The sequence below is a fragment of the Myotis davidii genome, unplaced genomic scaffold (genome assembly GCF_000327345.1).
Source record: "Myotis davidii unplaced genomic scaffold, ASM32734v1 scaffold545, whole genome shotgun sequence".
In the NCBI taxonomy this organism is placed as follows: domain Eukaryota; kingdom Metazoa; phylum Chordata; class Mammalia; order Chiroptera; family Vespertilionidae; genus Myotis; species Myotis davidii.
Window position 1 is genome coordinate 2,018,048 of NW_006296634.1, and position 12,124 is coordinate 2,030,171.

A 12,124-nucleotide genomic window follows, 5' to 3' on the forward strand; every position below is an offset into this window, starting at 1 on the left:
CCGGCCGGGTCTGAACACTAGCCCAGCCAGCCGAGAGGCGCGCGGGCAGGAGCACTTCGTCAGCTGTCGAGCCGCGGGGCGCCCCACTGAGGCTTCTCGGGCGCAGTTCAAACCGTGCGTCCCGGCCCGAGCGCCTACCCTCGGAAGTCCATTCGATTCACGGAAATACGACGACCCACGTGCCTCGCTCTTTAAGAAGCACCCCCATTCGAGCCTGGCGGGGCGCCGAGTAAATCCTCGCGAGAGCCACCGGATTCCGCCCGCTTCTTCCTCTCCGCTTACCGGGACGGAAGAAAGACGGTACTTCCCCGCCCCCCGGTCTGACCTCACAAGGCAGCGCGGTCTCAGCTGTGGCCAATCCGCAGGCTTATTGTAGGCCGCGGCGCAGAGAGCCAATAGAAAGTCGCGGCGCGCGCAGAGCGTGCCCTTTTCCGCTCAGGCCCCGCCCTTCCGTCCGCCGACTTCCACTCAGTCCTTGGCGGAGGAAGTGATGTCACAGGCCCCATGTGAGCGGATTGCAACACATGCAGCTGCCTGGAGAGAGGGAGCCGGTGTCCTACGTCAGAGCCGCCGCCGCGGAGTCGCCGCCGGGGAGGAGCAGCCGCTGCCGCCCAGGACTGGGCCCTTAGGTGAGCCAAGGGGAGGGGGAGTCCAGCGACCCCCCACGGCGGGTCGCGCGGGGCGGGGAGAGGAGGGCCTCTCGGGGGTGGCAAGGAAGGGGGCCGCTCTGCCCAGTGGCGGCGCTAACTCTGTGTCTCCGGGCCCCGCCGGGCCGCTCTAGGGAGGAGGAGGCGAGAAGATGGCGGACGACCCCACTGCTGCGGATAGGAACGTGGAGATCTGGATGATCAAGAAGCTGATTAAGAGCTTGGAGGCGGCCCGCGGGTGAGCGCTGCGTCCGGCCCCCTAGTGCCCTCTTGGTACCCGGACCCCTCAGGATGGCCGCCCCCGCGCCGCATGGCCGGATGAGGAGAACCAGGCACTAGTCACTCCCGCCTTCTGGACTTTTGGGTAGTTGTCCCCGACCCAGGGGGCTAGCCTCACCGCTAGGGTCTATGCGACTGGCCCGGGAAGGGGTCCTTCCCCCGCTTGGGGGTGAAGAGCCGGTCCTGGGGCTCGGCCCACTGGACTCCCCTCGTGGCAGACTCCTGCTACTTTTGTACCCCTCCTAGGCCCTTGAATCCAGCTCCTCCCTCTTCAAGCCCCAGGTGCTGCCACCCAACTCGGGTGCTGTTGGGGGAAAGGGCTCGGCCTTCCTTTCCAAACTACCTTCCCTGATTTCCTCCCTTCACGTTCCTCAGTCAGGCCTCATTAAAATGGCCTCTCCTTCTCGAGCTTCTGGGACTCGGTTGGGTGAAGTTTGGATGGGGCAGAAGGGAGAGGTGGTCAGGGACAACCTCTTGACATCTCCTGGTTTCTCCCACGATGACTTCCCCCAGATCCTCTAATTATTCCGGAGCTTCCTGGTTTTAGCTATTCCAGGACCTGTCTATAAACTGCACATGCCAACGTGTACGGGGAGGGGGGAGTAAGGGAGGTTTGGGTTGACGATCTCTAGCTAAAAATGCAGAATACGGGGCTGTTGATATGAATTGCAGCATCAGGGTCCCTTTTGGCTTTCTGGAACTTCTGGGGATAGAGGTGCCAGATGCTTGCGGAAATTCAGAACTGAATTAGGTGGTGGGCTTGAGTATCCTTTTGTAAATTTTGATAAGAAACGATAGGTGAGTCCATTGTGGGAAGGGTAAACTAGTTTAAAACTAGCTCTATTTAAAAAAATTTTTTTTTAAATTACTCGTTTGGGGAAGCTGTGTCAGGTATTCCTATGTTTTCACCTAGTTACTTGATTTTGTTCCTTTCTCACTCGTGGAAACTTCTTACTTATAGGAAGTAGAGGGGGAAAGAAAGTGTTTGGGACATTACTTATTTGTGTGTTTGAGTATTCTTAGAAGAGTGACGTGCCCCAGGCCATTATGAAAGTTTTCAGCTTAAGAATTGAACACATTGGTTTCCAGCCCAGGTTTGTCCTTGATTGGTGGATTTGCAATGATAACATTGATTAAGTTCTTAATTGAAGTGTGCTTAGTTCCATGGAAGGTCCAAGGATAAGACAGGTTTTACCATTGTCTTTTGTTCTTAATAAGTTAGTGCCAATTCTGCTTGGGATGAAGCTTCTGAAAGTTTGGTGACTTGGGCTTTTGCTCTAATACGAACTGAAGTAGCAGCTTATTTTTTGTTCTTTAAGTTTGTTTTTCTTTGGATTTAATAGAATATTCAGACCTAATTAATAATCTTACAGGAATTTGAACACAGGTAGTTCTGTGCCACGTGATAGAATGAATAATTTTTCCCCATGTGTAAGAATACTGTACAGGAGGGGGTAATATGGGTCACGACGCATTGTGGTGGGTTCTTTTTTTCATTAGGATATTTTGTTGTGTTACTTGAATTCCTCAATTGAGTCTATCTTTTATAAATTGCTGCTGTTGCAGTGTTGTTTAAAATTGTCTCTGACCTGTAGATTTGTTCTCTTATTTAATTTGGAAGCAGGTTCACACATTAGAGTTTATATACATTTTATTCTCTGAAGAAGTCTAGATTATGAATTCACAACTATAATTTGCCTGATGTCCAAGTGAAGTAGCGTTGACGGAATAATTCAGCTTAATAAGTAACAGCATTCCTTTCTACTGCTTCAGGAAGCTTATTCTTAAATTCATTCCTAGCCATTTGAAACTTTTAAGCTCCCCTTTAAAACTTTTAAAGGCTTTATTCCTTTGATTAGCAAGGTTTATTAAAGGTTAATTTTTTTCTTACTGATTTTAGAGAGAGAACATCAATGTGTTGTCCCACACATTCATGTATTCGTTGTTCTATTGTGTGTGCCCTGATCAGGAATCGAATCCCCATCCCTGGCACATTGAGATAACAGCACTGTAACCAAGTGAGCTATCTGGCCATTAAAGTTTAAATGAAGTTCTTACACTCAACTTTTCTTCCACGTGATGGAGCTAGTTTGGAGTTTTAAACGGGAATAAGCTGTTTAAAATATCTGGGGAATAGTCTTCCTGTAAATAAACAATGTAGTTGATAATCATGTCCTACTTTGCCTACTTAGATTTTATTCAGGATTTGGTTGAGCCCATGAAAATTTAAAATCTTGGCCATCTCTAGCTATCAGCAAAGGAGTCACAAGTTTATTCTGTCTGGCTCAGAGGTTTTCCAGTACATACCAATTTATTTTTGGGAATCGCAAAATTGTATTTTCATGGCTGAGTTGTGTTACAGTCAGACAGATTATCATAGTGTACAGTGAGAATGCTTTTTCTTTACCCAATATTAAAATATTTAAGGGAAAATGTAATGGACTTTTAAGGACAAACTGAATGGAAAAATGAATCTGTTTGCTGGTGTTTGGGGTGGGGGGTCAATCTGGGTTTCAGGAGAAAACAGGTTATGTGGTTATTAGCACTAGATAGTGGTGGATTGAGAGAATTGAGTTGAAAGAGGTGTTACAGTATAACTTGATTTAAATTGGGTGAGACATAAGTCACACTTAAAGTTGGTGGTAGTTTCTTCTTGATTTATGATTGCTCCTGGTATATTCTCCACAGTTGGTGTAATGAGGACAAATATGTGCATAAGCCAAAACTGGAACTAGGGCCATGAGAATAGAAGGTGGTTGCAGATATTCTGAGTAAGAAACTAAAGCAGGTGAATGGTAGGTGGGAAATTTTGGTTGCTGTTTTTTCCTTGTTTTCTGAACCAGCAAGAAATAGTATTGGAAGCTTTATAGTTTTCAGGTAGTAAAATCATAACTAGAGCTTATTCCATCCAAGGACAATAGTGTAAGTGACACAGGAACAGACAAGGTTAATTTGGACTAAGTTGTGTCTGTATGTGTTAGAAATATTGTTCATTTATCTTCAGCAGGGAACCTTGAATATTTCAGACATAATGAGCCCTCCAACAGATAATCCATGTTTGAAGATCAGTGCAGTTTGTAAACTTCTTTTGGGTGTCATTGGTGGTTTGGGGCATTTTTAAAGCTTACTATTTAGTTAAAAATAACTTGTAGATACCTAGACTTTGAAGGAAGTAGAAATTACCTGGCTGTATGTAGCTGTCTTTCCTGCCCCCAAATATGATTCGGGGGCCGGGGAGGCTGGATGAGAGACTATTTTCTATTCTCAATAATGCTGATAAGCAAATATGTGGGGTTTCCCCATACCAAGCAGTACTCCGATTCTTAGTGATCACCAGCCAAGTGTCCTACAATTCAGTTCACTTCTGACATTGAAATTAAGATCAGATCCCACAAGGTAAAGGGCTCAGTCCCACAAGACTACCCTACTTGAAAACCTGGTCTTACTTCTGATCCACAGGCTATAAATTGGGGGTTCAATAATTTGCTGCAATGGCCCACAGAACTCAGGGAAACACTTTATTTGTGTTTATTGGTTTATTACAGAGGATAATACAAAGGATACAAATGTACAGCCAGATGAAGAGGTACATAGAGCAAGGTCCAGAAGGGTCTGAGTGTGGGCACTTATGCCCCTGGGGACCTAGAGTGTACTACCTGTATTTAAAGTTCAGTACATCTTGTTCAAGAATTTTATAGAACATAATCTGCAGCATGCCACTTTCTTTTCCCCTTCCTTGAGGTCCATGTATGGAACTGAAAGTTTCAATCCTGAATTCATTTGGTCTTTCTGGTAACCAACCTCATCCTGAAGCTATCTAGGAGCCCTACCCTAAGTCACTTAATTAGCATAAACCCAGGTGTGCCCCAAAGGGATTCCTTATGAATAACAGAAACAATCCCATCAAGGAATTCTAAGACCAAATTGATTTCTTTTTTTAATCCTCATGAGGATATTTTCCCATTGATTTTTTTTTTTTTTTTTTTAGAGAGAGTGGGAGAGGGAAAGACAGAAACATTAATGTGAAAGAAACAAATCGATTGTTTTCCTCCTGCATGCCGTTGACCAGAATCAAACCTGGAACCCTTTGGACCCTAGGCTGAGGCTCTGTCCACTGAGCCAAACCCGCTAGAACCAAATTTATTTCTTTTTTTTTTTAATATATATTTTATTGATTTTTCACAGAGAGGAAGGGAGAGAGATAGAGAGCCAGAAACATTGATGAGAGAGAAACATCGATCAGCTGCCCCCTGCACATCTCCCACTGGGGATGTGCCGGCAACCCAGGCACATGCCCTTGACCGGAATCGAACCCGGGACCCCTCAGTCCACAGGCCGATGCTCCATCCACTGAGCCAAACCGGTTTCGGCCCAAATTTATTTCTTATACCACATGATTTTTTTAAATCTCCACAAAATTTCTTACATTGCGTTAAAAGTAATTTTGAGAGCTCATTGAACAGGTTTTGTAAAAACCTTATAGACGCCCAAACCGGTTTGGCTCAGTGGATAGAGCATTGGCCTGCGGACTCAAGGGTCCCCGGTTCGATTCTGGTCCAGGGCATGTGCCTTGGTTGCGGGCACATCCCGAGTTGGGGGTGTGCAGGAGGCAGCTGATCGATGTTTCTCTCTCATCGATGTTTCTAACTCTCTATCCCTCTCCCTCCTCTCTGTGAAAAATCAATAAAATATATTAAAAAAAAAACCTTATAGACAATAAAATATATACAGATTGTTAATATAATTTGAATAAGTTAAATGTGTTTGAATACCTTCCTCAAGTGAAAATTGTTGATTAAGAACACTAGCTTAAATAATACTTGGAATGTTCTCAAGGCAATGAATTTGAGAGGTAGTAAAGGGAAGAGGGGCAGATAAGAGTATATTTGATAGAGTGTGGTGGTGTTCCTCTGTCCACTTCAAGTGTCACAGGCTGCCTGCCTCAACTCTGAACTTGTCCTAACAGCCCTTGTATTCTGGCATGGTGTTCTATGCACTGTGAACCTAATGAACAATTACTCTCTTTGAATTTCAACTCTTGACAGACTTCTCATTGTAGTAGCAGATATACTTATCCTTCCAGGAAAGGAAGGCCTACTCTGGACACACTCCTAGGTAAGCAAGAGTACCTAATTAGAATACCATTTAAGGCCTATTGCCATGTGGGTTATAGGTGGCTATCCCTCATTCCCACCTTCTCCCCCTACACACACACCAGTTGGACCCTTTTTAGCAAAGGGCCCATTTTCTTTGAGCTTGGGGTTGAGTATGTGCCCAGTGCAGCCTCTGGTGCTGGGAAGGTGTTCAGTTGTGAGAAAATGTAAAATGTCAGTTTTATAACAGGACTAAATCGTCTTTAATCCTATTGAAGAGTCAGAAGGAGAAATTTACCTCTTTTCCCTAGACCTGCTAGAAATGTCCAACTGAGAATTTGGGACAACAGAAATTTCTTCTGAGTCCAACTTACTCTCCAGGTATCTCAGAATAGAACCTTCTGGGATACATTCTGTAGGTGGCTCTTAATTCTTCGGCAGCCTGCTCTCTTAGTGAGGGGGAGAAGGGAGAAGGGAGTTTCAAGGCTCTTCTTTGCATCGGGTTAGAAATTATGAGGTTTCTCATTTGGGGACACTGTCCTGAGAGAGCATAATGAAGTTCCCTCTGATAACAACTTTATCTTATTGCCACTGGACACACTTTGAACTTTGCCTACTACCTGTTAGAAAAGGAAATTCCCTTTTTTATTATTTTTGTCACTTTTCCTGAACAGGTGTATTTTTCTTCCTTTAATCTAAATGCATAGAAACCAAGAAAAAGAATGGTTTTGCTTTTATTCCCAACCCAAATATAATGGAGTTTAATTCAGAGCCATAATTTTATTATTCTCTTATAGATACAAAGATGGAAACATTAAAATAGACATTAAAGCTGTCTGTGTTTTAATCCAGTCCTTTCTCTTTCATCTACTTAATTTGTATGTAATAGGTGCCTTATAACTCTTTATATGTTTGCTTTGTCCTTTTTTTAACCCTCCAACTTACTTTAGACCTTTATTTTTTTATTATTATTATTGATTTGAGAGAGAGAGGGAAACATTGATTGGTTGCCTCCCACATGTGCCCTGGCTGGAGTCAAATCAGCGACCTTTCAGTGTAAGGGACATTGCTCAAGCAGCTGAGCCACACCCATCAGGGCTATATCTTCATTTTAACACCAGTTTTCGGACATGTGGCTTCTCGTCCTATGTATGCTTTGTCTTTTATCTTGTCACCATCCTTCCTACACAGTTCAGAAGAGTTGACATTTTGAGATGCCTGACACTGTTTCTTGTCATGCAGATACTGGTTCTGTAACTCTTCTGTTTTCACATTTTCATTTGAATCTCTAAGGTCACTTTGATCCTAGTCAAAACAAAAGTTTGTCTTTTCAGCCCTGTCGGTGTGACTCAGTGGTTGAGCATTGACCTGTGAACCAGGAGGTCACACAGGGCACATGCCTGGGTTGCAGGCTTGATCCCCAGTAGGGGGCATGCAGGAGGCAGCACGTCAGTGATTCTCATCATTGATGTTTCTGTCTATCCCTCTCCTTTCCTCTCTGAAATCAATTAAAAAAATTTTTAACATTTGTCTTTTTATGCTCTGTCTGTGGCCTTTTAAATTATATTGTTTTCCCCAAACTAACATCTAGGTATATGAAAAATGAAGCCCACAAATGAATTTTTACTAGCAACCAGTCAGCTTACAAACTTCATCAAGCATCTGTTGTGAGTTGGGCAATAGACATTTATAAGAAATGTGTAATACAGTGAGAATGTGGTCTGACACATACCCCTAGTGTGATGATATGAACCATTTCCAGCCCCATATTAGTAGTAAGTACATAATAATACAGTACACATTGAAGGCGGTATAGTATAAGCAGATAATTCAGGTCTCGAATAAATATGTTGGACATTGTCAGATACCAAAAGATAGATAGATAGATAGATAGATAGATAGATAGATAGATAGATAGATAGATAGATAGATATTGATTTCTGAGAGGAAGGGAGAGGGATAGACAGAATCGAACCTGGACCAGAATCGAACCTGGGACCCTTGAGTCCGCAGGCCAATGCTCTATCCACTGAGCCAAATAGAAACATCAGTGATGAGAGAAAATCATTGATCAGCTGCCTCCTGCATACTCCACACTGGGGATTGAGCCTGCAACCCAGGCAAGTGCCCCAGCCGGGAATCAAACCCTGACCTCCTGGTTCATAGGTCAACACTCAACCACTGAGCCATGCTGGCCAGGTGAGATGTAAGAAATTGAAGTACAGTAAGGGACAGTGCTAGATTCTGTTTGTACTTTTCTGACTTTGAAGCCTGTGATCCTAACATTCCATACTACCTTGCTCTTTGATTAGTATTTCTGAATAGAAAGATCTCCCATTCTTTTCTGAAAGAAAGACTCTTGTCCAAGGAGATTGGAGTTTACTAGAAGGAGCAGGTGTGCTGAGACCCAGGAACAAAGATAAAAGGGAAACACGCATGCTGTTTGCAAGTCTATCCTAGAAAAAACTTGGGTCCTGAACATACTCATTTCTAATGAGAATCCATGAAGCAAGTGAGGGGAATAACTTGCTTTTAAACCCCTCCCCAGAAGCTAATTTGTGTATTAGAAAGATTAACAGGAAGTCTATGGCTTCGTTTTATTTGAATAGTATTTACATAGTGGTCAAAAAAGATAGGAGCTGGATTTTCATTTATAGAGTCCTGTGTAGAACACTGGTAATGAGTCTCTACTGCTGGTTGTGATTGGTATCTCCTAACTTTGCATTGATATGAGAACACTAGAGAAATTTTCCAGCTTCTGTTGCTTCCCTGGTGGAATATTCCACTAGGTTAATTTTGTGAAGTTGTTATAATTCTTTTAAGATGAAGTAAATGTCTGTACTTGTAGAAAAAGTAATGCCCATCAGATATATACATTTTGGTTTTAGATAACTGAGTAATCCTGCTGAGGATGATACTAAAATAAGCTTTATAAACTTTCTACTGAAAAATTTTGGGACAACTGATTTATTCTGTCCTCTAGCATAGAGGTTGTTTTATGTTAGGAATTAACCATTTATTCATTCATCAAATGTTTGAGTGCTCACTGTGTGCTAACATGATTTCTGCCCTCTAGAGGCTTATATAGACCTAGTGTAAGCAATGTGTTGTTTTATTAATCCTTGGTGGAAGAAAAAACAGGTCACACCTTTGAAGTGACTGATTCTGGATTTATCAAAATACGGAACCCATTCCATAACTGTAGGCTAAAGCCACTTAAGCTTTTGTATTTTATTGATTTTTTACAGAGAGGAAGGGAGAGAGATAGAGAGTTAGAAACATCGATGAGAGAGAAACATCGATCAGCTGCCTCCTGCACATCTCCTACTGGGGATGTGCCTGCAACCCAGGTACATGCCCTTGACCGGAATCGAACCTGGGACCTATGAGTCCGCAAGCCGACGCTCTATCCACTGAGCCAAACCAGTTTCAGCAGCTATTTAAAGTTTTAGAGGAGAATGAATTTCACTCCCTTACAATATATTTAAAAATAGTTTCTGGTGTTCTGGCCATATTGTTTTCTTTTTTTATTGCTTTCAGAGAGGAAGGGAGAAGGAGAGAGAGAGAGAGAGAAACATCAATGATGAGAGAGAATCATTGATTGGCTGCCTTCCACTGGAGATCAAGCTCAAAACCAGGGCAAGTGCCCTTGACCGGAATCAAACCGGAGACCCTTCAGGCCGCAGGCTGATGCTCTATCTACGGAGCCAAACCAGCTAGGGCTGGCCATATTATTTTGAACTATATTTTTGGCTTGGTACTTTTGTTCTATTGGAAGATTTGGCAAGTCCTCTGATCCAGTAAAGGTGATCACCTGCCACAAGGTCAACATTTCTTTCTCTCTCTCTGTCTCTCTCTGTCTCTCTCTCTCTCCTTAAATTGACTTCAGCACCGCCTAACTGCCTTTTTTCTGTGCTTTGATGATAATTCTTTCTGACCGATACCATTCAAGGTCAGCGGGCTAGGGCACAAGGAGCGAGAGTTCCATCTAGTTACCATTTAGTGAACACTATCTACTATTCATGCTAGGTATTTGATATATATTATCTTAACAGAATCCTCATGACCTTGTAAACTAAGTAGAAACTGAGGCCCAAAGAGATTTGTGTAATTTGCTGTAGGTCACACAGATAGGACAGAACATGAACCCAAATCTGTCTGATTCTAAAACCTTTGCTAACTCATAACCACCTTTCTGTTCCCATATTCAACCCATATAAAAAAGATTGCTTTAGTCTCATTTTTGTTTTTTGTTTTTAATACTCAACCAAGAGTATGTTTTTATTGATTTTAGAGAGGAAGGGAAACACTAATGTGAGAGGAAAACATTGATCAGTTGCCTCCCATACGGGCCGACCAGGAATCAGACCCTGATCAAACCTTTTTGGTGTATGGGACGATGCCCAACCAACTGAGCTGGCCAGGGCAACTGAGGTTTAAGTTAAGCTTCGTGGGCCTGAAAAGGGTATAGGATGGCAAGCTTAGCCATCCATATCCTCAGACTAGTCATCAAACATTGAGATGAAAAGCTTCTTGGAGAGCATATACTTTATTTTTTAAAAAAATATATTTATTGATTTTTTACAGAGAGGAAAGGAAAGGGATAGAGAGAAACGTTAATGAGAGAAAAACATCATTCAGCTGCCTCCTGCACACTCCCTACTGGGTATGTGCCTGCAACCAAGGTACATGCCCTTGACTGGAAACGAACCTGGGACCCTTGAGTCTGCAGGCCGACGCTCTATCCACTGAGCCAAACCGGTTAGGGTGGAGAGCATATACTTTAAATCCCAACCAGAGACTATAGTAGGCCAGGGGTGGGCAACCTTTTTGTGAGTGCTATTTCGTGACCTTCAGAGATATGCACGAGCTACTTTCATCCGTCAGGCTACTCCTCTTATGAGACTTAACAAAATTCATCACTGAGAACAAAGATTCATAAGCATATGTGAATGAAACCAAAACACTGGTCGGATCTAGGAAGGCATGGAGAGTTAAGGCAGAGGCATAGAAATTGCTCTTCCCCTCTCTCATCAATCCATGTCTATGGTCTTTCAGATAACTTGTTATGTAAAATTATTTATTTATCTAAGATGCACCTACACTGAATTTATCTGAAAAATAAAAAAGTCAATATTAAGAAAAAAATTGTAAGTGGAAGTTTATAAGAGAGAGTTTCGCGTGCCAGCAAAAGTTACTGGCGTGCCATATTTGGCACGCGTGCCAGGGGTTGCCCACCCCTGTAGTAGGCAGTCTGGCCCAAACCTAAAAGTAATTCTATTATGTGGGGATGATGAGATGGATGGCAGGGCATTTCATGGGGAATGAATGTTCTACCTGGAAAAATACGGACATCTCTGAGCCTTGACAATTCACTGGTTGTTAGTGCTAGGGTAAATGACAGCAGCTCACCTGCAATCAAGTGGGCTCTGTGAATTTCTTCTTAGGAGGGGAGGAGAAGTCATAGAATCTCTCCAGCTTCAGCAGGCCAAGACTTCTTGCTTAAAGGTGTAGGAAGCAAGTCCAACACATTGATTCTCAATCTTAGTTATGTATTAGAATTTTTCTGATTCTACTTGAATCAATCTATTTGAAAATTGAGATTCCCTCTTACCCACAGTTACCAACCTCATGTTCCCTATTTAAGATATATTGAATTAGACCTGGCTCAGGGTCTGAGCATCGACCTATGAACCAGGAGGTCATAGTTCAATTCCTGGTCAGGACACATGTCTGGGTTTCGGGCTCAATCCCCAGTAGGGGGTGTGTAGGAGGCAGCTAATCAGTGATTCTCTCTCATTATTGATGTTTGTATCTTTCTCTTCCTCTCCCTTCCTCTCTGAAATCAATTAAAAAATATACATATATATATATTTTAAAAATTAGAGTAGAAACCCAGGGATATTTAAGATCCCCAAATACTGGTTGAGGATTTATTGAAAAATTGGAGGGTGCCTCAGTAAACTCCTCTGGCATAACTGTCCAGAGGTACTGTAAATTTTCTAAAGACAAACAAGTATCGACGAGTTTGATCTAAAAAAAAGTACTACAGAAAGGCATAGATCTGCAAGTGTGATATATGTACCTTCAGGAGGCTGTGATGGA

At 42.8% G+C, this 12,124-nt stretch overlaps 1 protein-coding gene across 1 annotated transcript in view; it reads left to right on the forward strand.

The window, feature by feature from the left end:
• The first annotated feature begins 475 nt into the window (after positions 1–475).
• ETF1 (eukaryotic translation termination factor 1) overlaps positions 476–12,124 on the forward strand; it is a 36,137-nt gene continuing 24,488 nt past the window's right edge. The window contains 2 exon segments of the mRNA XM_006779620.2: positions 476–629; positions 782–885. Of these exon segments, the coding sequence (XP_006779683.1) occupies positions 800–885 (86 nt within the window). The 5' untranslated portion in view covers positions 476–629; positions 782–799.